Source organism: Poromitra crassiceps (genome assembly GCF_964638095.1).
Source record: "Poromitra crassiceps genome assembly, chromosome: 13".
Lineage (NCBI taxonomy): Eukaryota > Metazoa > Chordata > Actinopteri > Beryciformes > Melamphaidae > Poromitra > Poromitra crassiceps.
Genome location: NC_139644.1, coordinates 23,884,725 through 23,912,172, shown reverse-complemented (window position 1 = coordinate 23,912,172; position 27,448 = coordinate 23,884,725). Strand labels below are relative to the sequence as shown.

The window sequence follows — 27,448 nt, the reverse complement described above, 5'->3', positions numbered from 1 at the left end:
TCATCATCATTAGTCATTGTCGTCATCATCATCATCATCATAAATTGCCGAATGGGTACTTCATTATTTAAACCCTCACAAAAACGGGTTAGTTTTGGAAATCAGCGCTGTTGTGCATGTTGAACAGAACATGGAACCAATGTTTCCCGATAGCTGGGTTCCCACACGGTGTGTTTTTGTTGTCACACCAGCACCAGATAGTTGCATTTGGAAATGCGCTGCGTATATTCACTAACTATTCAGCAAATTGCCCCTAAACTAAACGCTGACAACTGAACAGATACAGCCAGACTGTACACCAAGGTTGGAATCCTCAGTTCCGTTATTTTACATTAATTACCCACGCCTGTTCTGTCTGTCACGGCGTCTGCAGCAGGTCCAGAAAAAGTCTCCAAATGCTTCAAATCATATCGTCAAAGGGCGGCCAAGCCAACGTCTCGATTACAGGTAAATATAGCATTTAAAGTTTAACACTTAAATATGTGTTGGTGGCTGATGCGCGATATTTATCTATCGGTTGAGAAATCAACCTAATAATATAACGTGGAGCTAACGTTACACTGAGTGTAAATCCGATTAGGGGTTAAAAGATGATGTTACATCATTCTGTTACATCTGCTGTACTACTGCAACGCCGGCTAAATGGCTGCAGGCGATATACACGCTATCAATCACAATAAAACTGTACCCACCTCCGAGACAATGTTGTTAACCATGATGTGGGTGCCCTCTGCCACTTCCAAATAGTGCGTACTTTCCAATACCGAGCACTTTTACACATGGCGGGGCCGATGCTCAAAATTGTAAACTGCACTACAACCTCCCAACCACAGCACCGAACCGAACCAAACCGATACATCCGGCGCTGTGGAGCACCTAAAAACTTCGGCACTGGCAACTTGCGTTGAGGCTAGTTCAGTTATAGAAACGTCTTTCTGTTAATACCAGCCTAATTCAGTAGTTTGATTTGTACTAAATAAATGTATGATTTGTACTACACATTAGCTTAGGCCACTCTGTCAAATAGTTACTACGAGTAAAAGGTGACTTACTACTTCCAATAGTGACTAGTAACAATTTAACATTTTTTAAACTAATCTTAGGCTATCTCAGTCTGAACTGATACCAGCCTACCAAATTCAAAATGTTCTCCATGGAACCTGATAGAATACAAACAATACCAATTCTCTAATCTCTACTTCAGGGGCACTCAATTAAAATTCAAAGAGGTCCAGTTCGAGAAAATTTCCTTAAGCAAAGGTCCGGAACATTGTAACGTAGCTTGCATTATGATTCAGTGCCATTGAACTCAATGACTAAAGTAGCCTAATGGTACAATGTCTGTATACAACTGACTGTTAAATCAAGCCAACAAACATCCAGCTCCACCTTTTCTCTTTAGAGAAGTGAGCTATCTATCTATCTATCTATCTATCTATCTATCTATCTATCTATCTATCTATCTATCTATCTATCTATCTATCCATCCATCCATATATATATCAATCTATCCGTCTGCCCCCTCTGTCTGTCTGTGTCTGTCTGTCGAGCGTTCCCAATGCAAACTTCTCCGTCGGGCAAGTGAATGTGTGTGTGCGCTGGTGTGTGTGTGCTTGCTCATGTGTGGCGCTTCCATAGACAGGTCAGGATCGGATCGCACTTCAACCGAGACATACTGGTTTTGAACTGCCCGTAAGAACAATGAATGGACATGTAAGAGTCATTTGTTTTGACCACGCCATGTGAAATTACTTCTATCATCCCCTCCGTCCATGTGTCACTCTCACAGCAGCACTAGGAAACGACAGGGAGAAACGATTCGCTTATTTGATTGGCCAAGTAGCATCACGTGCGATGATTTACAGCGCATTCATTGGTCTGTGAGCTTCCTGGCAGATGAACCAGTATTACCGTAAAGATTAGAAAAGCATGTGCCGGTTAAAATAGAAAAGCTCCGTGAAAATGTAAGTTATCAATGATTTGTAGGTTATAGGGCTCGGTCCGGATAGGACGGCGTCTCGGTCCGGATGCGGACCGGAGTCCGGACTTTGAGGATCGCCGCTCTACTTTATCAAAGATTGTGTCAATGCCTGGCAAATATTTGTTCAACATTTATATATCGTATCTTAAACTTTTCATTTAAGTTATATTTGGGTATTAAACGACACTTTCCATTTCAGAATAGAAAAGTTAATAATTCAGCCAAGCAAAGTTGGCATCAGCTCCTTCAGTACATCTCTATTGAATGTTTACAGAGTGTGGAATCATGTGAATGCCTTCACATGATAAGCGATCTTCTCTACTCTCACCGCGAGGTAGAGCGGAGAAAGGTCAGCGGTAAGTAGGTTGAACGGAAGTTGAATCAATTTTAACTTTGAGCACAGTGGCAAATTTGAGCGTTGCGTGACGCCAAGGGTAGTGCTGCCACATAGTTTGGAGGCACTGCTCTTCCCATAGGAAACAACGGCACAGCGGGCGCAGAGCTGTTTTACCGTGGATCATTTGTTGGGGACTTTAGTGTCCAGTTTCTGAGGTCTTCAAGCACACACACGTAGCGCACACACACACACACACACACACACACACACACACACACACACACACCATATTCCTCTCACTATACTGAAAATGCATGAGGTGGACTTTCAGTGGACGCTGTCCTGCCCATTTTCCCTTCCATAATAAAATTTGACAAGAGAAACCTAACTCCCCCCAAAGTCAGATAATTACATTGTGCAAGTGTACTTATTTTAAATTATTTAAAATGTCCATAAAGCAAAGGTTGATTTTTTTTTTTTTGCTGACATAACTCTGTGCTGCCTCTCTCATGTTCCTGTTATTTCTGTCAAGATATTTTGGCAGTCACAGTTTGCCACCACTCCCAGCCATTGGTTGTAACAATTACAAACTCTCCTCACTCACTGTTGGAGTACACTAAATGGGTATATACACAGTGTCACCATTGCCTCGCCCCAGGTTTTTTACCTCAGACACGTCACGGTCACACACTGTCGTTCAGTTTGCTACTGGGTGCTCTGCTCACAGTTCATAAGGCTGTGTTAGTGTGTTATGCACTCCAGTGAATCAGGTGCTTAAAGTTGGCTGCCTCATACTTTGGCACCTTGTTCAGCAATACAGACCGTCCAAACATTGATGCCACGACATGGAAACAGAATTGGCTACACCAAGTCTGACCCGTTGCCACTGTGCATGTGTCATACCACAATTCTGTGGCTCAAGGACATTCTCACCTGCTCTCTGTGTTTGCCAATTTAGAAATTATGTTTATACACCTGCTTCAGTGCAGTGCAGTGGTCAGTCAGTGATGAAAAAAGCAAAGCATCTGTGTGTGTTTGTGTTTATGGCAATAGTACCGATGACAGGCAGCTTTAACAAATTGGAAGATCAGTGGAGCCATGACTGAACAGAAGGGAATAAATTACAGCCTTTATTGGGATGAAAATCATGGGGAATTGATTAAGTCTGTTCTGTTTGCCTCTGAAGAAAAATTCAATTTCATCCAGAAGTGCTCCATCATCACAGCTTCAATCTGATGCATTCTACTAACTCACCTTCACTGTGTGTTTTCAGAGCACAGCTAAAGACCTCATCAATGGCTGTGCTGTGGTCCAAAGTCTCTGCTGTTTTGCCTCTTAATGAGGCGCAGTTTCCACTTGACTTCAGTGACAAAGTGGAGTCAAGTGTGGTGGAGGTGCTGAAGCGATCCAGGCAGCAGCTGTACAGCGACGCCCCGACAGCCGGCCGTACGCTTACCGCTCAGATTGTCCTGGATATCTCCTGGGAGAAGCTGAACACGGGAACATGGCGCCATGTGGACAAAGAGTGGAGACGGGTTTATTCGTACGGCTGTCTGTTCAAAGTGGCCGCGCTGTGTCGCGAAGATCCGTCACCGGAAATGATCCAGCAGGCCGTCAGGACTTGTGACATGGGTTTACTCATGGGTGCGGCCATCATGGACAATATTCTTCAAGTGCTTGTCCAGACTCTGCAGGGAGAAGTCAGGAAAGGAACCAAGGAGGAAGATCAAACTGAACACGTAAACGCCAAGGTCAGTGCTCTCTGTCTTCATCACATATCATTCTTTAGTTAGTTAATCATCAGTGAAACAAGCGGATAGTCAACATGTGGTCACCCACCAGTGATGTAAGTGCACTAGGGCTGCAACAACTAATCGATTAAATCGATTAAAATCGATTATTAAATTCGTTGGCAACGAATTTGATTATCGATTCGTTGCCTTTTTGTCAAATTTTTTTTTTTTTTTTTTTTTTCATATTTCATTTGAGTTAAATTCAGATTATTGAAACTGGATTAGCCTGACCAGTTCTACTTGTTTAACAAGCTGAAGCATATGCTCTGCCTGTAATTCAAGAGAAGTCTGCCTTTTAATTTCATATTTAATTTTAGTTCAATTCAGATGATTGCAACTGGATTAGCATGGCCCCAGTTTAATTAAAAGTTATGACCAGTTTAACTAAAAATCATATAGCCTGCCTGTGATTCCTTTTTATTTCATATTAGTTAAATTCAGACTATTGAAACTGGATTAGCATGACCAGGTTAACTTGTTTTATTATTATTATTATTATTATTATTATTATTATTATTATTATTATTATTATTATTATTAACTTGTTTAAAAACATATAGGCATGTACTGTAGCCTAATTCAAGATAAGTCTGCATTTTATTTCATATTTCATACAGTTCAAATAAGACTTTCTGAGCATGACCAGTTTGACTTGTTTAAATTTAAAAACATATAGGCCTGTAATTCAAGTCTGCCTTATTTCAATTGGTTTTTAGCCCTAGTTGCACTTCTGTTGCACTTTTTTGTTCATTTGAAGTTTATAACAGTGCATGAAGGCATTGTGTACTAAATTAATGCGCTATTTTTGTGTAATTAATTTGAGTGGTTCAAAAACAAATCCTGAAATTTGGGTCGCGACTTCATGACAAGGAAAATAGTGGGTCCTGAGGCTACACCAGTTGAGAACCACTGCGTTAAAGCACTTTATTTAAGAAGATATGAAGATATCTTTTGCACTTACACCATACATTTGTATGTATTTTGTATTCGTTCATGCCCTGTCAAAGCTATTTGATGTAGCAAAGCCCGGTGAGTTTTTGTTTAACAAAAAAAAAGTTGTTTTTCAATAAACGGATGGAAACAATATCAGTGCATTTTTTAATCCGATTAATCGATTAATCGAACAAATAATCGACCGATTAATCGATTATCAAAATAATTGTTAGTTGCAGCCCTAAAGTGCACCCAGTCTCATTCATTGTCAATCCTGTCAATGTTACAGTGTGATTAACGGATGGACAGATGGAGACCGTGGGGAGAATTAACTTTTTCGTTCCCACTCGTAATAGTGTAAAAGGATTTGAATCCAGTTATCATAAGATAAGATATCACTTTATTAATCTCCTTGGGAAATTTCAATGCAAACTTATTTCTTAACAGACTTACAAAACACTGTCAAATAAAGGACATAATAATCATAATCATATTTAGAAACCCCGGGCTCAGTTATCATAAAAAGGAGATCTGCACTGCTGGCTCCATGTAGGCCTGCAGAATAGACAAGGACAAGTAACAGCCCATTGTTAAATAAAATTAAATACAGTTAACATCAAATACAGTCAGGCGTAGAAGTTCACTGTGACAACAAAGTACACCATTAACATTGTTCCGGCGCTGTCTTTTAACATCGTCCATTTAGCCATGGACAACTTTAAAAGTGACTTGTCATCTAGTTTGAGAGGAGCAGCATTATCTAGTGCAGCCAAGCACACGGTCTGGATATTCTCCCCTTGATGCAGTTTTTGCAACACACATTGACCAATTTCAAATGAAGTCATCCTGTAATTCTAGAGATGTCTCACCCTTGTTGCCCTTTATCTTCCATGATTTCTGATTTCACCACTTTGTTTAGATGCTATATCAATATTAACTCATTGAGTGCCATGGACGTCCTTCGACGTCCAATTAAATAGTGACGTAGAGTGCCACGGACGTCCTTCGACGTCCAATGCGTTTTTTGACGGTGGGACGTCGATCAAAGCCTTCCGCAACTCCTGTACAACTATAGTAGCTATTGGAGGTCTATAACCTATTTTACAGAACCCTTAGGTGGCAGTGCTCTCCAGATTACAGAAATGTCAGGAATACACAGCCTGAAATAGCCTTGATGAAAGAGAACCCGCTCATGCTGCAGTCCAGAGCCATGTAGATTGTTCTGGCTGCAACTGACGGTGCGTGCGAACACAGTCAATCCGCGCACACAACTGAGTCCTTCTGCCTCTGTCTGTCTGTCAGCATAGTTTCTCCACATGATTAGCCGCTAGAAAAGCAGCAGCGCGACACTGAAAAGCCAAACCTTTCACTGCAGTCCGCGTGTGGCTTCTCCATGTTGCGCTGCCTGGGAGGCGGCGCTTCCCAGGCTTCCTAGACGCTTGGTGCGAGGCTGTGTGTTACTAGTGTGGGGAGGAGTTTTCAGCTGAGGGGGGGGGGGGGGGGGGGTGGGGCACGCAGGGCAGGACACAACTACACCACATGACTACATCAGAAAATATTACCGTATCTAGAGTCAGTGAATGTGCTTGAAATGCTGCATTTCACAAAAGGCTGAATATCTCAGCTTATAATTTGAAATGCCTGAAAACGCTGAAAACAACCTATCTTCTCCGGCTCATAACTAAAGAACGGAAAATGGTATCAATAAACTTTTTTTTGCTGATGATACAATAGAGTCTCCTTGTTCTTTTTGCGTGTTCGGTGTTTACATAGTAATATCACACAATATTCTGTGGGCCTCGAGAAATCACTGAAAACGCTCTGAAAACTCTGGCACTGGGAGCGTCCGTTCTCCAAAAGTGGCTGGCACTCAATGAGTTAAGAGCTTTGGTTAGCGTTAGCGAGAATGTGTTTATTCAGGATTTCTTCTTTGCCATACAACCTCGCCATTAAAAGAGCATGAAAAAACAAGCCCACATTATTACACACAGGACAAGCATGCCCAATTGTTTTGCCCCGCCCCCCTTTGTTGTTGTTGTTGTTGTTGTTGATGATGACGATCATGTAAGTTCATTTTGGAATTGAATGAAATATTTGACCGTTTCTACTTTGTCTTTGCTTCATTAACAGAGAATAAAGCTAGAGTCCCCACATGTGCCTGTGACCAAACAGACGATGACAGTTCCCAGGGTAAAATGTCCTTCACTGGAGAGCTTCAGGACAAATTACCTGCTCCCCCTGAGGCCAGTTATTTTGGAGGGGATCATAGACCATTGGCCAGCCCTCAACGAACACCCTTGGAGGTTTGTTTTTCCACATGCATTAACATTCGATTAAGGGTGTCATTACATTACGGATAGGTGCCCTCATCAGCATAAACTCATCCAAACTGCACTAGCATTTTTGTATATTTTTGTCAAGATTGTGCTTTTATCACTGTACGCATTGTAAGCTTGTTGTTAGCTGTCAACAGTCAGCTGTTAATTAGTCAGCTGTGTGTTTAACACCATGAAAACAGCGCTGGGGAGGCTTTTTTGATGAAGCGCCCTGCCAGTGCTTTTCTGCCAGGAAAGAAAAGCTATGTGGACACACGCCTTTAGTCTGTCTGTAGTATACAGCTTCCATTTACTCCTTTACCTTGAATATACTGTCTGAAAAAGTATTTAAAGTGTAACTTACCCCCAAAACACTTTTTTTCAGGTTTTAACCAATATATATGACTTTGGGGGTGGTGTGTGAAGAATTCTGGTCAAAATTTCCACATTTGAGACCAAACTGTTACCATTGTACCATTTGTATCATTTTCAGCAGCATAAGTTCCCTCTATGGGTTCAAACCTGCTTTTTTTGTGCCCTCAAATGAATGGGAGATTTGGTACATCATGATGTCACGGTGGGGTTAGCACGCGCCCCACTCATGTGAAAAATTGTTTTTTTCCCCATTGATTATTACTGTAGTTCACGCGGCGTGAGCCCTTTAACACTTTGAGTGCCACGGCCCTTGGGCAAAAGGTGCTGTACTGTGCCACATAGGCCGCAATGCATTTTAAAACAGTCATATAATTTCTTTAATAATTACTATGTAAACACTGAACACGCACAAATAACGATGAGACTCTCTTCTATCACCTGCAAAAAAAAGTTTATTGATCCCATTTTCCGTTCTTTAGTTATGAGCCGGAGAAGATAGCTTGATTAGACCAAAAACAGCCCTTTTTTTCTACGAGCTGAGATAATGACCCTTTTGTGAAAGGAAGCATTTCAAGCACATCATTGACTCATTGCTAATATTTTCTGATGTAATGCTGCAGCTGCCTGGCCTGGCCTGGGTCTGTTGTATGCTGTAGTGTCCTGCGTGCCCCACCTCCCCCCCTCCTCCTCCCCCCCCCCCCCCCCCGTTGTGGGAGGAGTATCTCTCTGCTCGGCTTTGCTGTGAGTGCGTTTGCTCTGCGTGTGCTCTCAGCAGTGAAAAGTCCGCTAGTCCAGCTTTTTTACACCCGCGTGTATGTCACCATGCTTCCAGTTGAGAACTCCACGGCTGATCATGCGAATGCAGCGAATGCAGCGGACACGAGGTGCTCAATTGTGACAGCAGATTGGCTGCTGCAGGGGCACAGCTACGTTATGCTTCAATGAAGCAGCTGCATACGGACGGATGCGATGCGATTTCCTCTTCCCAAACGACTTCTTCTGTGTGTTTTACTCTATGGTTTTACTCCACTTTCTCTCATCTGGAGTGCGCTGTCGCCACCTAAGGGTTCTAATAGGTTTAGACACATTCAATAGCTATCATATTGTAAGAGGCGATGTAAGATGCATAGATCGACACCCCCCTGTCAAAAAAACAATTTCGAGTTACTGACGCCATTTGGCGTCGCTGGCAGCCTACGGTAAATTTCTAATGACGCCATATGGCGTCGCTGGCACTCAATGTGTTAAGAGCAATGCATCCATGGGTAATGCCTACTGTCGCTAATATTAGCTGCTAGTTAGTTATGTTACATGGCAGTAAAACGCCACTGAATGACCAAATTGATATACATAACTTTTAACCATTTCGAGTAACACTGTTTCCATACGGATCACCAGTGTTAGTTTGTTTATAACATGGCTATATTCATAACGTTTTCTATGATATCTATCTCGGATACACTGAGAATACTGGGAGGCGGGTCATAGCGTCTCTGTCGATGATTTGATTTGACAGTTCTGGGCACTGGCGTTGGCGTTGGCCAATCCTGGCGTGTTCCACCCCCAAATCGATTGTGTTCTGTGTTCTGGCGCAAAGCGAGTGGGTTTCAGGACGAAACATTCTCGAGCCATTATCGTTAAACTTCCTGGAATGCAAGTTTAACTAAACAGTTACATGTCCTCTGCATTCTACATCAAATGAAGACATTACGGGTTGTTTTATTTTGTATGTTACATACTTATTGGCCAAGATATGTTAGTTTATGGGGGAGGAATTCTGCCAGCTAAAGAAGGCAGTATAGGCAGCCATCTTGCCTGCAGAGTTTTTAAATCAAGTAGAATACCGTTTTGCAAGGAATCTGGGGGGGTCAGTCTCCCTTTAAGTATCTTAAATCATATCTTAAGTCAAGGTTTTAAAAGGTATTTAATACAGAACAGTCCAGTTCAATTTTGGAGGTCTTTAAAACATTGCAATTTCTTATACAGTGCCCCGACCCCCCCCCCCCCCCCCCACTGAGGAGGTGGGGGGGTTCTCATAGGTCTGCAGTGGCTTTCATTTTCACATTCATCTTAAAACCGCTTGCATTTACACCTTGATAAAACGTGCAGAGACAGATATAATTTATGTAAGCATTAGCATTCAGCACCATAACAACGTTGGTAGCATTAGAGCACAGTATAGCATTAGCATAAAACAGTGGTTGTCAACCCTGGTCCTCGAGCACCGCTGAGCCCTGTCGGTTTTCACTCTAGTCATCTAATGAGGGACAGATTGGGCCACCAGCAGAAAACAATGAAGTATCTAATAGGACACCAGCAGGACGGTGGAACTCCAGGAGCACGACTGAGAACTGGATTGTTTATTAAAGCAATAAGCCCCAAGAGGCCGTGCTTTACAGTGATTTTACAACTCCACACTGTAAACCACGGCCTGTTGGGATTTATTGCTTTTATAAAACAGTTACTACGTACCTGGCAAGGTTTCATCAAATAAACACACAGCAACTAAAAATGCTATAATTTATTGATAACAAATAATCAATCTCTCGCCAAGCAATGTAGTTCTTTAGCGACATTTAGCAGAAGGATTGCCAAGCAGCACCCAGACGCAGCAGCAGCGCAGTAATAAATTACCTATGTGACGCGGTCATAGGTGTGTTTATAGAGTATTTTACAACAGCTTCAAACGTGGCTCAGCCAATCATAATCGAGGATCGGGACTATGCATTTTATAATATGAATCTAGACTAGGGCTGCAACTAATTATTATTTTCATTGTCAATTAATCTGTCGATTATTTTCTCCATTAATTGATTAGTTGTTTGTTTTTGTCTACAAAATGTCAGGAAATGGTGAAAACTGTTGATCAGTGTTTCCCCAAAGCCCAATGTGTCCTCAAATGTCTTGTTTTGTCCACAACCCACAGATATTCAGTTTACTGTTACTGTCATAGAGGAGTAAAGAAACTAGAAAAGAATCACATTTAAGAAGCTAGAATCAGGATTTCTTTGTTTTTTTTAATCAAACCAATTAATCGATGATCAAAATAATAATCAATAATCAAAATAATACTATTAAAAAAACTGAGTTCAGGTGGGTTTACCCTCCTTTACATCCCTGACCTGATGTCTGATTCCTGACTCTAATGTATGACACCTGTCTGTGATATCTCTGCCTCCATCTCACTCCTGACAGCTGCTGCTGCTGCTGCTGCTGTGTGACTTCTGGCATCTGACTCCACTATTTTTTGGTGAATTGTATACACATGATATTACAGTAACATTTGATTAAATTTATTTTTCCCTACTGCAAAGCATAGAATACCTGAGATCTGTTGCCGGGTGTCGGACTGTACCTGTTGAGGTGGGCTCGAGATACACTGACGAGGAATGGTCACAAACACTCCTGACAGTCAATGAATTCATCGATCGGTACATTTTAACCAAAGTAAGTGCACCCTTGTTTGCCCATTGTATTCTATTCCTATTGCATTTGCTTTCTTTTAATTTCTTTTTCCTCTGCAGATCAAACTCATCCAGGATGGAGTGAAAGATTTGGGATATCTCGCTCAACACCAGCTTTTTGATCAGGTAAGTTATGTTATCAGCTTGTAACCAGTGTCGGCTTACCCTGGGCCAGTGTGGGCTTTTAACCCTTTCTATGAAATAACTCCCATAGTTATCACATATTATAAGGATATATATATATATATATATATATATATATATATAATGTGATAGATATGGGAGTTATTTCATAGAAAAGGTTATGACAAAATTACAACAATTAGTGTAAGTTGGGGGCATCTTTTCCTTTGTTCATTCATCCATGTGTCGTGCAGTGTTCGGTACTTTCTTTACCTTTCTTTAAAGTAATGAATTACTTATTACTCCTACAGAAAAAAATAATTAGTTACACTACTCATTACTTTTGCGTTACACCCTCAAATGATTGCGCTCGGATTACTTGTATTCATTGGGCCAATCAATACTGCCGACCGACCCACAGTAAACCCAAATTACCAGCATAAATAGTCTTAAGTAATGACCAGTGCCCAATTCAGCCTGCCTATTTTTGATGCCTATGCGGAAATTGCATTCTTTCAAATGGCCAGTGGGGGTCGCAGTTTGTGTAGCACTCCCCGGGAACATCCATTCAACTCTATGGGAAACGAGCCAACTTCTCTCTCGGTCTATGTCTTAAATAAACACTTTCCAAATGAGTTTATGGTCTGAAAAAACAATTTCAAGTATTTTTCATGCTCTTAACGCGCTCCGTTTTCCAAATTATAGCCCCATTTCGAGGAAAATTGACGACAAACATCGGATAATAAGAACAGTAATACTTCCGACCGGTAGAGGCAGCAATGTGCCGCAAGGCATCAGGTAGCAAGTAATAGTTGAGCAAATTATCAGAGAATAGCGTTACTTTATGATATTTTAATAATGTTAGTAGACACACGTAACTATATAGATACTAGAGATGCGCGGATGAGCTTTTATGCCATCCTAATCAGCGTGTATGCATGAACCGTCCGCCCGCCATAAATCCACGCAAATTATTTCATACTATTTATAGATCCGTGCCCGCCATGCACCCGACGCTATAAACGCTATAAAACGCTATAAAAGGAGCAAACTTACGGTTTCTGCTGCCGTTGGTGCGATCGCTGCAGTCCAAGACTCCAAATAAACTTCCATGCTGTATTATATCCAGTCCACCACTTGCCCTCATGTAGCTTACTCGGCTAACGCTATAGCTTTACGTTTATTTTACTTGATTGCCTCATTGTATGGGAAAATACGAACGCGTCTTCTCTTCAAACACGTCTTCAGCGGAGACTCCTTTTTGAAGGTGACATCATTGACCATATATGGACTCATACATTGGCTCATATGTCCACTCTAATTCTGATATTTCCAACATGGCTTGAAGCACGATACGATGAGGGTAATCTTTAGCTATTATGTCAATAAGGAGGCTAAAGAATGTAACACAAGTTACGATCTATCCATTAGATCAGTAACTTATTGGTAATATTATATATTACTCCATTACAGGAAAAGCAATGTGATAAGAGACTACTTTGTCACATGTGATAGCTCAGACACCACTAATTGTATTTTGATGAAACTTTGGGATATACCCAAAGGTATCAAACAAGCCCCATCAAACTGTCATCCTCACACTACATTTCTCCAAACATGGTGGACTTTTTAGTGCTAATTTTACCACAGAAGCCAATCCATCATCTGGTTTGAATTGGACCTTGGAACATGGCATGAAAAGGGCACCTTGTCAAACTAAAAGTTGTGTGGGATGTTTTGGGATTGTTTATAGTTTAGATAGAATGAGGCAAACTGAACACTGATCGAGTAGGCAATTCAAGGACAATTCCAGCATCATTTGAGTTTTTGCTCATTTTCTGCATTGCCTTATTGTTTTACATCACTGCGGATCGTTTTCCACTGCTTTTATCACATTATGAGATAATTGCGATTTGCCTAGTGAAGTCTGTTGTTTTTCGAAGGAAATATTTTGAAATAAATGCTGTCTAAATATTACAAGGTAATCCCAGTAAAGAAGATAGTTTTTATTTGAAGACGCAATTCTGTAAGGTCAAGCTTTATTTTCTGTTTAATTTTATGGACTAATGGCTGGTTTCTTTGGTTTGTTTTTTGGCTTGACTGGGTTGTGATTGGCAGCAGGCGGGTCCTAATGTAACAGAGAGAATGCAGAGAATGCTAGCTATTGGTTGTTGAAACTTTTATTTTGGAAAGGAAAACGTGGATATCAGAGAAACAGAAAGTGAAAGTAAGACGCCACCTGCTGTCTTGTCTCGGTTATTCCATTGTTCCTGAATGTGCATATTAATATGAAACAACAGAATTTACGTCTTCTTTCAAAACTTACGTTTTATAGCCTGATATTAGCATCCTGAGCTTTCACACATTATGTACAGACATACATACATACATACATACATACAGACAGACAGACAGACTGATGATGTCACAACGAAAATGTAAAATATCGCTGTAACTACATACAGACATACATACATACAGAAACTGATGATGTCACAATGAGGATGTAAAATATTGCTGTAGCTCCCCCCGTGGGGAATTGGGGGAAGGGGAACGGGTGGATACAGACATACATACATGCATACATACAGACAGACAGACAGTAGGGCTGCCACAAACGATTATTTTGATAGTCGACTAGTCACCGATTATTTTAACGATTAGTCGACTAATCGGATCATAAATTGCAGCTTATCGCACAATTACTCAATCGCTATGATTTAGCTATAATCAGCTTCTAAATTGAGCTTCAAGTTATTTTAAGGATGTGCCAAATGAAAATAAAGACAATTAAGATGATAATTCACTCAAAAATAATCTTTTCATGAACTTTAAAGTTTAGAGCATGTAGCAGCATATTTATTTCTGGCATCAATGTACTTGCATGTAATAAATGTAATATAGTGCAAATTGCAAAACTGCAAAATAGTACACATTGAAATTGAAAACATATAGTGCAATGAAATATGTACTATCCATTGAATGAATAATGCAAAATAAAATTAGGGCACTACTACGTGAAATGGAACCAAAAACTATTCACTATGTATGCAACAAAATATCAACCAAAATAAAGTTTCAGTTTAAACACACATCTTGCGTGTACATGTACCTACCTAGTGCGTGTGCGTGGCGTGGGGGCTGCGGCTGGCACGCCCGCGGCATCCACACAGGCAGCGTGGCTGCTGCGTTGAAGCTGCTGCGCTGCTGTCTGTCTGCCAACTCTCTTCCTATAGAGTTTACCTTTTATTAAATTTGCTATAAACAATACAATGATGATTTTAACTGAAGATCGCTTGGGCTCCCTTCGTAATCGAGGCAGTATTGATTTGTGTGTGTGTGTGTGTGTGTGTGTGTGTGTGTCTGTGTGTGTGTGGTGGGGAGGGGAGGAACGAAGCCACGTTGTAGCCTATGTGGTTTTCAGAGGGCAGGAGAACTGCAGCTGTGAGCTCAGCTCATCCTCCTGTCTCAAATCAAAACGAGCCTTGATTGGCTGTGGCTGCCCCTGTAAAATATAATTTTAATGTCTATTTGTGTAGAGACACGCTAGAGACACGCGCGCGGTAAGCAGAAAAAATAGGCGTCGCTTCTATTCTCTAGATGACGCGCGTCTCACGCCTCGCAAGACATGTGCCTGAGACGCGCGTCTGTTGCCGGTGGTGTGGCTGCTGTAACCTGTTAACATGGGCGCCGAAATGAAAATCAACAGGTAACGCCACGCAGGCGCCACGCAGACGCACAGCAGACGCAAGATGTGTGTCCCGGCCGTTATTGCCCACTTGCTCCCTTTTATATAAATAAACTAGGCATCTCGCGCGCTCGATTCCTAGGCTCGCCCGCTACGCGGCCTCGCGCGCCCTGCAGCTCGCCCAGCTGGCCTTGCAGCTCGCCCTGGGTGCTCCTTGATGGCATATTTCAGGGATGCTGCATCACGTGTCCTGGGGCTGGCAACATACAGCTGTCCATGGCTGAAGACAGGGGTCTGAAGCCAGACTCCCACTTCTGTTTTGTGACATCACTGATCACTGATAATGACACAGTGAGATTTATGACATCACTGATGATGTCACACATCACTGGGATTTATGACATCACTGATGATGTCACCGTGGGATTTATGACATCACTGATGATGTCACAGTGGGATTTATGACATCACAGTGGGAAATGGGACGGACAGACAGACAAAGAAATACACAGAGCGATGTCATCTGTTGATGATTTGATGCCGTTGAAGCCATGCCGTCATTAGACCACGCATTTGTTTTTACGGCGTGGCCACCTCGGGGCAGAGGTGTGAGTGTCTAACAGGGTCTGTCTGTCCGTCTGTATTTATGTCTGTTTGTATGTCCCAAAGAAAGAAAGAAAGTGGCCAGGTCGCCGATGATGTCATACGTGGCCAGTAGGGGCCAAGTGGCCAGGATGATGTCATACAGTTCTATGTCCCCACGATGTCATAGACATTGTGACATCATCAGTGATGTCATAAATCACAGATGATGTCATACCCACTGATGATGTCATAGACATTGTGACATCATCAGCAATGTCATAAATCCTTCCCTGCAGAGGCAGTGTGGCCGCTAGGGGACGAGGCATCTATTATGTTAGATGATGTCACAGATTATCACTGTTGACATTGTGAGATCTAACTGTTACATCTGACATCACTGATGATGTCACCGATGATGTCACCGATGATGTCACTGATGATGTCACTGTTGACATTGTGATGTCACAGATGATGTCAGTGTTGGCATTATGATGGTTATAAGACTAAGCTCTGGAAGGTGAACATTAGGCTTGTAGTACTCAGTATATGTCTAGCCCTTTACTCTTCCTTGCAAGTTTATCTGTTACCAGATCCTGTTTATCCGTTTTCTGTTTATCGCTGAATAAACTGTTGGTCTGCTTCAGCCTCCAGCCTCTCTGTGTCTGCGCGTGGGTCCACTAGCCTGCCACCTAACAATAAGAGCTCCATATGTCTGTATCTATGTCTGTATGTCCCCACAAAAGTAGATCAGTCACAGCTCACACTGCTATGGCAGCAATGATAAGGTTAAAAATCACTGATAAGAAGGAAACCCCCAAAGCTCGTGCACCTAACCATGCTAAGAACCGCTCCATAGGACTGGAGATGGACAACATTAGCCCTCTCCCAAATAAGGCCCCTACCACCCCGCAGCTGGGTGACAAGTACATCAAGCGTGTTGTCCTGAAGAGGCCGAACTCCGGTCTGTCAGACCCTCCGCCACTCAAGAAGTACAAACCTCTAAATAGCCCCTTCAACTCTGCTAAAGAGATCAAAGTGAAGATCATACCGGCACAACCGATGGATTGCACAGCTTTCCTAGATGCTCTGAACTCAGCCCCAGTGCCCGACATCAAGATCAAGAAGAAATCTGGTGCCAATACCGCTAGTACTAAGGCTGTCTCTCCCACATCTAACAAACCAAGTACGTTCGACAGCAGGCCGTTGGCTTACCCGTCGTATGCTAAGCCGTCCTCTCCTGCAAACGCTGCTTTCTCGACTCCTGCCCAAGAAACAACGGAGCTGCCGCAGCACGGGACCCCCGTTCCCTCAGAGGACCTCAGAGCCTCCAACAACGGTGAGAAGGCGAATGCCCTGGCAGAGCTACGTGGGGAGCAGGAAAGCTTGACAAAGAAGTGCAAGAAGAAGAAGAGTGTTTGCTGGGCTGAGGAGGAGCAGCTTACAGAATACTTCTACTTTGACCTGGATGAGACCGAGAGAGTCAACGTCAACAAGATCAAGGACTTCGGCGAGGCAGCCAAACAAGAGCTGATGATGGACAAGCAGACGTTTGAGATGGCCCATCGGCTCTCCTACGATACCATGGAGGAGATGGTCCCTTGGACGCCCCCCCGGCCCCTGACGCTAGCCAGCAGCCTGGTCACCTCCAGGGCCAAAGGCGCAGAGAAGATCACCCAGATTTTCCACTGTAAAGAGAATGTGCCTGACAGTCCACATGAACCAGACCCAGATCCTTATGAACCCATGCCTCCCCATCTCATCCCCCTGGATGAGGACTCCACTGTGATGGAAGCCGTCTTTGTGGAGCCAATGGACACCATGCGGAAGCAAAGTGCCACCATGGTCCAGAGCGAGGGCACCAAGCTGCCGCCCATCCTGGCCAACCTTATGGGCAACATCAGCCACAGCCCCCAAGTCACCAACGCTGTCTCAAACCCTGTGGTACCCACTCTGAACATACAGGAGCTGCTCTCATCTATCATGGGTGCTCAGGATAACCAGTCGACTGAGGAACTGATCAAGCGGCCGGACTTCTCAGACAAGATCAAACAGGTACTGGGCTCCCTGCAGCAGAACCAGAACGACCCTCCACCAGTCAACCACGGTCTGCTGGGTCACAGTTCTGGAATGAACAACCAGGGTCTGCTAAGTCATGCTTCTGGAATTAACAACATGGGTCTGCTCGGTCATGGTTCTGGAATGAACAACCAGGGTCTGCTAGTTCACGGTTCTGGAATGAACAGCATGGGTCTGCTGGGTCATGGTTCTGGAATGTACAACCAGGGTCTGCTGCGTCATGGTTCTGGAATGAACAACCAGGGTCTGTTGGGTCACGGTTCTGGAATGAACAAACAGGCTTTACTGGGTCACGGTTCTGGAATGAACAACATGGGTCTGCTGGGTCACGGTTCTGGAATAAACAACATGAACATGCAGAGGCCTATGAATGGCTACCCACCCAACACCCCGCCCGTTGGCCCATGCTTCAGCCACCCGCCCCCTCCCCACAACCACGTGCCGCTCTTCAATGCCAGCAGAGGCCCTCATATGATGGCGCCGCCACCTCATATGATGGGGCCACCCCCTTATATGATGGGGCTGCCCCCTCGTATGATGGGCCTGCCGCCGTTCCAGGGCCCTGTGGACAGAGGCAACTACTGCGGAGACCCCATGAGAGGAGGCCACTTCCACCGAGGGGGCAGGGGCAATGGAGGAGAGCAGTGTTTCCAAGGCCGAGGAGGGCTGGGATGGGGACACATGAACGATATGTCCAAGAGGCCTGTGTGTCGGCACTTCATGACGAAGGGGATCTGCCGATATGAGAGCAACTGCACTTTCTACCACCCCGGTGTGAACGGACCCCCATTGCCACCCACACAACACAACCAGCACCCTCAACATGGACACTAGGCCACACTCAACACAACCAGCACCCTCACCATGGATGGGAAAGACTACTTGAACCGGTGCCTTTGGACAACCACTGGCTTACACCTACAGGGTATTATTTTTAAGACACAAGCGTGGGGAGAGCAGGACGTTGGCCTTCTTTCAACTTCGTCCCTACACACGAACGTGTCTGTTGGTTATTGACTTGAAGCATTAAGCTATGCTCGCCATTTATATCCTATTGAGAGAGGACATTCTCTTGCACAATGCACACACACACACACACACACACACTAAATGTAGGGAATCAACAGCTGTTAGATGATCACCAATGGGTTTGTGCATTTTTATTGTGATCATTTTTAACAGAACATTCGTAAGACTGAAACCGCATGCACACTCGTTTTTCTTTTTGTCCGAGTCGGGTGTTCTGTGGTTCTCTGACTGTAGCTGAATTGCTTGGGGGTCTTTGTGAGGATTTTGCGGAATGTCAATGGGAAAATGAGTGGAGAGTGAAATACCTTGGGCACCATGCCGAACCTGGAAGAGGGCGTGGCTTTGGCACACTATATGGTAGACCAGATGGAGTATAGACAGTGCAATACGCCAGGATGAAGAGTCATCACTGAAATAGGTTAGTTAGTGTTCCATGTCTCCTAAGCAGAAAGCTAACCAAAATGACTTCGCTTAACAGGTTTCCAACTGTGGTTCCTTTCCTTTTCAATTCCGACAGAATAGAGACGGTCCACATGCTGGTATTTTTGACTAAGCCCAAGATCAAAGATGTTTGAAACAGAAACAGAAAAAAATTATGTAATGTTTATGGACCTACATTTTCAATAGCGCGTGCAAGTCAAGCCACTTTTGTCAATTGGATTCAGTAATGTTCAGTTTCCCCTGGCTTTCATGGTTTTTAAGACAAAGGATTAGGAAGCACTTTAGAAAGATAGCGCCAAACTGAAGCTGCCTCCAGCCACATCGCACCACTTTCTGCTTTTTGCTGTGATCTAGCACTATGATTTACTAAGACTAGGCCTCAACCTTTCCCGCAGGAGAACAAAATATATAGTATTAAAAGCCCCTTGTAAATGTAATGTCAACACTAGGAAGGCCGTGGGATTTTATTTTGTTTGTTCCCTTCCAGTAACGTAAATATCAAAATAGATTTTTCAGTTTGTTTATGAATGAAAAAGCAATGAGGAGGGAAAGGCTGGCTTGACTCTAGTCTTGTTTTTGTCAGGCAGCTAGCTGGCTGCGGAGCTACATCTGGCTCTGTCTGAAGATGGAAAGGAAGGCTGACTGACTGACAACCCAAATGCTTGTTACATCACTGATGACATCACTCACTGTCCGTTATGATACAGACTGTCCGTCTCTCACTTATATCAACAGCTGCTTTTATGAGTGGTGGCCAGTGGTGACTAAACAATCAACTGAGCATGCAAATGCCCCCGACTGATGATGTCATGCCCCACAATCATCCAATGGAAGGACGGACGGACAGACAGAGACACAAAGTCAGTTATAGAAGCGGCTTCACCGTTCTGGTGATCTTTGTCGAGTAGTGGCCAGTGGTGACTGATGATGTCATATTAGTAAACAAACGCAATCCATCAACTGAGCATGCAAATGCCCCCGACTGATGATGTCATACCCACTCATGATGTCATGCCCCACAATCATCGAGTGGAAGGATGGATGGATGGACACGCAAAGTCAGTGATAGAAGCGGCTTCATCGTTCTGGTGATCATTGTCGAGTGGTGGCCAGTGGTGACTGATGATGTCATGTTAGTAAACAAACACAATCCATCAACTGATTATGCAAACGCCCCCGACTGATGATGTCATACCTAGAGGTGCTCCGATCAGGAGGATGTTTGGGTCCGATCACCGATCGCTGGAAGCAGTATCTGCCGATACCGATATCACCATTCACAGAGTCGATTGAAGCCTTCTATTTATTGTGTAGCATTATATATATATATATATTTAATGATTCTTAACAACATTGTCATTGTATATTAAGTATTAAAATTAGGAGATGATAGCTGTTTATTCTAAGCAACATGTGCAACATTCCACTCTAGAGCCACAACTTGAAATACTGCTTTCCTGTGGAAAATGAGACTATAATAACTGCAACATAATAAACTACTTTCAATATTAATCTGGATTGAGCAAGCAAACCTTCTGAGTCAGAGTTGAAAAGTAAATATTAAAATTTTCAATCCACTCAGTAACTATAGTACTGTAACGGGGATCCCTTTAGGACCCTGGGGATTGGAGAGTGAGAGGTGTGCATAGTTAATTGTCTCGCGTGCATCGGATCGGCTCTTCAGACCGGCCTTTTTAGAGAGCTCTGTGATCAAAGCCGATAGAGCCAATATTATGAGGGCGTCTTAGTGTAGCGGTAGATTCCCTGCCTACCAAGGCGAGGGGCGCAAGTTCGCATCCTCGTGTTACCTCGTCCATACAGGCACGATTGGCTGGTGGTGGGTGGAGGGAAGCCGGATTGAGGGTATTTTGAGGGTATTTTGCTACGTGCTCCCGCTGTCGGGTGAAAATAATGCACGTCTCGTAGGAAGCATGGTGCTACTCTCGGCTCTCCCCAGATCGGCAGAGGGTGGAGCAGAGGGGAAGATTGGCCAAGTACAATTGGGGAGAAAATGGGGGGAAAAACATATATCACCGATGATGTCATAATCACACTCGAGTAATTGTGATGTTGCCAGTGGTGTCACTCGAGCCACGCGTGAACACAGTGAGATCACAGGCTCAATTCTAGTATCGAATTGCGATGCCTGATGTCATAAATCACTGATGATGTCACAAAGTGAATGTCCAGTCAAGTGATAGATGGACAGTCACATAGACATTGTGACATCATCAGTGAAATCATCAGTGCTGAGGTTATAAATTGGATGACTCTTGGCTCATAGTCCAGCCAAAAAAGCCTCAACCTGCGGCAACAATGTAGATTTAGAGCATCGTAAAACAGTGAATTAACTGGCATGCTCAGTTTACGCCAATTCAATTAGGTTTGTATCATTTATATAGAAGGTGCTCTTTTTGGCTGAAAAATTTACTAAAAAGTGGCAAAAGAGGCCAACTTACTGGTATTTGCATGGTCTATAGCAGGCCCAATGCACACTTGTTTGGGGTGGAGATAGTTATGAAAGGCCTGGAAGAACCATGGTGTCCAAAATCTCCCTAGGAGTTTCTTGAGATGATCACCCCCTCTTGTGGCCGGTTTGATGTGTTCAATTCCCTCTGCTCTAAGGAGGGTCTCCTGCTGGCATGGGATTCACTGAAATACCTGGCCTTTGCATGGTTTGTGTTCACTGATGCGTCTTTGAGTCTTCGTTTTGTGTGTCCTACAGGATGGTCCTACATTAAAACATTCACAGAGGCAAGTGAGGCGGTCCACAACATAGGTGGTGTTGCAATTAATGAAGTCTCTGCGTTGGTAGATGTGGTTGGTTTTGAGGTCTGAATGTTTGAGTGTGCAGGATGTCACAGTGATTGCAGTTGCCACATCTGTAGGTGCCCAACGGTCTTCTGAGGCAGGACTCCTTGTGGTCAGCCGGCAGGTAGGCTCTGATAGAAGGTGCTGTCCTTCAGGAGAACATTTGGGAAAAGGTTTCTGAGTGTGCTATCTCAAGTGATTATGTTCCAGTTTGATCTGATGATTTGATTAATGTGAGGGGCTCAGGTGCTGTATGTAGTGTTGAAGGTTTGATATAGAGCATTGACCAAGCCCAAGCCACCGAGTCCATTATTAGACTCCTTGTCTTGTTTTGATATGGCTTCCAAATACATTTTTGTATCATCTAGATAGAAACTACAAGACCAAATTGAGGCTCAGTTACTCGCTCACAGCTATAGATGCCTGGAAAACAGTCATTATCACATGTATTTCCTCTTAAAGTCTTTCTTCCTTTCTTTCTGTATTCGTGTGATATTGCCTCAGATACCGGAGCTGAGAGAAGACATCCGCATCCCTGACTATTGCTGTCTCGGTGATGGAGACGAGGACGATATTACTATAAACGCGTGGTTTGGGCCTGGAGGCACTGTGTCTCCTCTCCACCAAGATCCTCAGCAGAACTTCCTGGCACAGGTGATGATAATAACCATCCTCCACGGATCCAGTTAATATCAAAGATTTTGTCATGTGATTGCGACTTGTTTACTGGCAAGGAATTTCCCTCGTCTACGTCAGGTGGTGGGAAGCAAATACATTCGCCTATATTCCCCGGAGGACACAGACAAGCTCTACCCTCATCAATCACAGCTCCTTCATAACACGAGTCAGGTGGGATTGACAGTCTGTGGAGATACTGCATGTTAAGCTTGCAAATGTATGCAGTATGCAGCGCTTCCCTCCCTGTTAACGATGGCTCCTTCCATGCAGGTGGAGGTGGAGAATCCAGACGCCGAGCGCTTCCCCGAGTTTGCCGAGGCTCCATATCTGGAGTGCGTGCTGCAGCCCGGGGACGTGCTGTTCATCCCGGTCCAGCACTGGCATTATGTGCGATCCTTGGCTCTCAGCTTCTCTGTCAGCTTCTGGTGGTCATGACGGCCGATCCGTAATAAAGCACAGTTTTCGGCACGAACAGAATAACAATTTGAGTTACATTTTGCTCTCTGTCGCTAAAAGAAATACCCAGGGCGCACTCCAGGGGAAAATCAGTCAGTGGCTCCTCTCCCCTCTCTCTCCTGGAGTTCATATCTAATGCAAAGCTAATTCTCAGAAACATTAGGACAACCGCTCATCACACAAACCTTTGATCCATGAACAATGAACACACACCACTGAATGATTTAATTGTGCTACTCATAATTGCGAGAACATTTATTGTGTGGAAAGCTTCCCGCATATAAATTACGGAGAGTTGTTAGTCATCTAATTTGATAGGATATGCTTTTTCAAATTGGCATATTTAATTGTGTTCTCAAATGTATTCTTACAAATTATTCTCAGATGATGTGGTGTGATTTCCATAACTTATGCAAATGAGGCAATACTTTTCACATTTAATGACCTAGTGAACCACACAGGTACAGAAACATAGTAATAAACATAGCGTTCTAGTTAAACTGACAGTCTAAAGCAGCCAAGCAGGTCATTACGAATTAACCAAACCCCTACGCCTAGAAATACTTTGAAATTAAAATTATTTCATTGGTTAGGTATTCTGGTCTCTAGTCACTTCTGAACCAAACTCACTATGCTCTACTACTGCAGAGAAATCCAAATTTCATTTCAAATTTAAACATCTAACAAGCCTAGTCGTATATCCCATAGGTCCATTTCAATCAAGTCTGCTAATTTGCACCAATAAGTACATCAGTATGTGACAAACTTAAGTTGGTCTGGACTGATGTTCACATTTTGATCTGCATTTCAGCCAGAAATGCTGTGAGCTAAAGTAGAGCTTTGGGAAATCTTGAGATGCACAAGGCATACTTGTGAGGAGGAGCATTTTTCTGTCAAACTCTTGAAGTACTGGACTAGAAGCCGGGCATTTTGTGGCATAACTTTAAAATGTTTGTGATAGAGAATGCTGGTTTGTTTCAGCCATGATCGGGTTTCATCATCATTCTCTTAATCACAATATATCTGGTCCAGGTTCTCTGTTAACTCATTGAGTGCCAAGGACGAGTATGTTCGTCAATTGCGTTTTTTGACGGTGGGACGTGGATCAAAGCCTCAGGCATCTCCTGTACAAATATTGTAGCTATTGAAGGTGTATAACCTATTTTACGGACTCATTAGGTGGCGACAGTGCTCTCCAGATTAGAGAAAGGTCAGGAAAACAGCAGGAAAAAGCCCCGTGATGAAAGAGAAACCGCTCATGCTGCAGCCAGAGCCATATAGATTGCTCTGTCTGGAGCTGACGTTGGTTGCGAACAGCAGTCAATCCGCGCCCACAACTGAGCCTCTCTGTCTGCTGCATAGTTTCTCCACACGATTAGCCGCCAGAAAAGCAGCACCCGACGCCGAAGGGCCAAACCATTCTCAGCAGTCCGGTTTGGCTTTTCCGTGTCGCGCGGGAGCCGGCGCACAAAAACGGAGCACTCCGAAAATGGTCTGGGTGCGTGTTAGGCTGTGTGTTAGTGTGGGGAGGAGTTTGCAGCTGAGGGGGGGAGAGGGGGGTGGGGCACGCAGGGCACCACCCAACTACACCACGTCACTACATCAGAAAATATTAGCTTCAGACTCAGTGAATGTGCTTGAAATGCTTCATTTCACAAAAGGCCTATATGTCAAATACGCCGAATTTAAAATGTTTAAGCACGGCTAAAGTATGCACAGGACATGTGCACCTATGTGCAGTGAATATGCCACTGTCTCTGACTTGTCTTATCACTATACTGCCTTATTGCTTGTTGTGTCTCTTGTTGTTTTTGCACTCATATGCCTACATTTATACTATGTTGTAAACGGAGTCCACAGCACAAGAATTTCACACGTGATACTTGTACCATGGAGTGACAATAAAAATCTTGAATCTTGAATCTTGAATCTTGAATCTTGAACTCAGCTTCTAATTTGAAACGCCTGTATTTGCTCAAAACAACCTATATTCTCCGGCTCATAACTAAAGAACGGAAAATGGTATCAATAAACTTTTTTTGCTGATGATACAATAAAGTCAGCTCGTTCTTTGTGCGTGTTCGCTGTTTACATAGTAATATCACACAATATTCTGTGAGCCTCGAGAAATCACTGAAAACGCTCTGAAACTCTGGCACTGGGAGCGTCTGTTCTCCAAAAGTGGCTGGCACTCAATGAGTTAAAGGGCAACTGATCAAAATAAAAATTTTCTTTCATGCTTTAGAGCATTGGCTCTGCAAATTAATGGAAATGCAAAAGAATAAAACAATTAAAAACTTTATGGGGGGGAAAACACAATAATGGGCCTAAGGCTTAATCACGATTTTAGTACAATTTACTTATGCAATATACCGCACAAGCTCAATTCACAGGATAGATACCTTCTCCACATACTGCTTGCAGCCAGTAAAAAAGCCATAACGAGGAAGTGGTTGAATGTAGAACCTCCAACAAAATCAGAGTGGATAGGGCTTGTAAAGGAAATTTACAACATGGAAAGTCTGACCTTTTCTTTGAGATTATGACAAATCTAAGACCAATCAGGACAAAATAAAATGTGTTTCCAAGAAGATTAAGTCTGATGATTTAGTCTCATCGGATGCCTGTGGGCAAGTGGTGACCAGGGGCGCGGGAAGTGGGGGTGCTTGTGGTGCTGCGGCACCCTCTGCTGTTTTGTATTGGAAATGTAATGTCAATTATTTTTTCATCATTGTAAAGCCACAGCACAGTGAAGAGGATATTAATGTGAAGATTAGCCTCTTCCTTTTGCTCTCAGAGTGCATCAGATTCATGCATTTTACTTTAAAATGTACAAAATTTCTTTGTCCAGGGGGGGCACAGCCCCCCCTTGAAACCCCCCAGTCAGACTAATATCTTTATCCTGCTGGTGCTACCTCTTTGCAAAGCCTAGAATCGCCTATGAGTGAGTGAGAAACTGAATCTCAGAAACGGAGTAATAACATAACAGTATAATACTAATGTTAATTTAAAATGAGATATTCCTCTAAATATGGCGAAAAAACATCCAAACACCCAGACGATGGGTAGGGGGGCCCCTGGGAGCTTCAGTGCCCCGGGGCCCCTGGGGGTGTTAATCTGGCTCTGCATACCCATCTGTCTAATTGCATGTCAGTCAAAAGTTCATCACATTCATCTTCATTTCCTCCTGGTGTGGGTAATTGTCTGGAGCAATGTTTATAACAGAAAACAGAAATATTGAATATGAAGAAATGATAAAAGATTTGAGATATGTAATTAATTATGTTATTACATTAATAAAAGTAAAGAAATATATTCTGCGGTTTATGGAAAATATATTTGACATTTTCAATTAATTGTTATTGTTATTGTTATTGTTAATGGGTTTATAAAGAAGGAGGGGGGGGGGCAGCCAAAGGCTAATGCTATTTGGGGAGCCTTGGCATGTAAAGTTTGGGAACCCCTGCTTTAGAGCACAGCAGTGTCCCTACAAACGACTAACTTTGATATATAAAAAGTTGAATTCAGGCCCTAGAATTGCTCTCAACAAATCAGATCAGGAATCACATCAACAAGCACAAATTAACTCAGTATGTCTTGTCTGTGTCTAGTGACGGGTTGCTAGCTTGAGTCCCTCTGGGTGTTCGTAATCCTGTACATCAAAGAATCACAGATAAATCAAAGCTACAGCCGCCCTCCAGTGGCACCAGCGGGAGCAGCTGTGAGTAGGCCTACACTCATTTAAAAAGTTGTCAATTATGTGGAATTACTAGCAGCCGGTGAGTACAGTACATTTAGATGCAGGTTCATCTGTATTATCTTCCTAAATCCAATTGAAAAGCAGTCAGACTGTTGAATTGGATTAAGTGCCGACATGTGGAGGGAAATCACTTTCAGGTTGCAAGCATTTAGACTTCTATTAGGCCCAAACACTGTTGTGCGTGTGCGTGTGTGTTTGTTGTTTTCCACGATTTGAACCTTTCCCAGCATTGTTAATCATGCCGCACAGCATTGTGGGTATTTTACTGTTTGACTTATTTTTGGGTTGTCTACTACAAAATCAAACCTGACATTTTCAGTATCGCTGGAGAAAAAATATCAAGCTATAATTTATAATATAATACAATATAATATAGCATATAATCAAATTAAATAAACTGCGACAGCCAACTGATCAGGAGGTTCCACACTACACTAGGCAGTTGAGTAAGTGAAGGAAGAGCCAACATAACAGCCAACAAAGTCAAATAGTATCAAAAGAATGGACTACACTAAATATCCCAGTAGCAAAGGCCAGGCACCATAGTCCTCTCTGATATGTCATTTTGTACAAATAGGCTACAGGTGAAAACAATGATATCAC

The 27,448-nt window shown here is 43.2% G+C and overlaps 1 protein-coding gene and 1 pseudogene across 2 annotated transcripts; both read left to right on the top strand.

Annotated features, from left to right (window-relative positions):
- Positions 1-211: 211 nt before the first annotated feature.
- Positions 212-24,592, top strand: kdm8 (lysine (K)-specific demethylase 8). The gene is made up of 8 exons (XM_083648985.1): positions 212-447; positions 3,592-4,069; positions 7,175-7,347; positions 11,049-11,181; positions 11,259-11,324; positions 22,456-22,605; positions 22,708-22,800; positions 22,900-24,592. Exons 2-8 carry the CDS (start codon positions 3,614-3,616, stop codon positions 23,062-23,064), a joined length of 1,236 nt encoding a protein of 411 aa, XP_083505111.1. The 5' UTR covers positions 212-447; positions 3,592-3,613; the 3' UTR covers positions 23,065-24,592.
- Positions 16,372-18,504, top strand: LOC310787808 (serine/threonine-protein phosphatase 1 regulatory subunit 10 pseudogene; annotated as a pseudogene). Its single transcript has 2 exons — positions 16,372-17,734; positions 18,014-18,504. The product of its transcript is annotated as a serine/threonine-protein phosphatase 1 regulatory subunit 10 pseudogene (transcript).
- Positions 24,593-27,448: the final 2,856 nt, after the last annotated feature.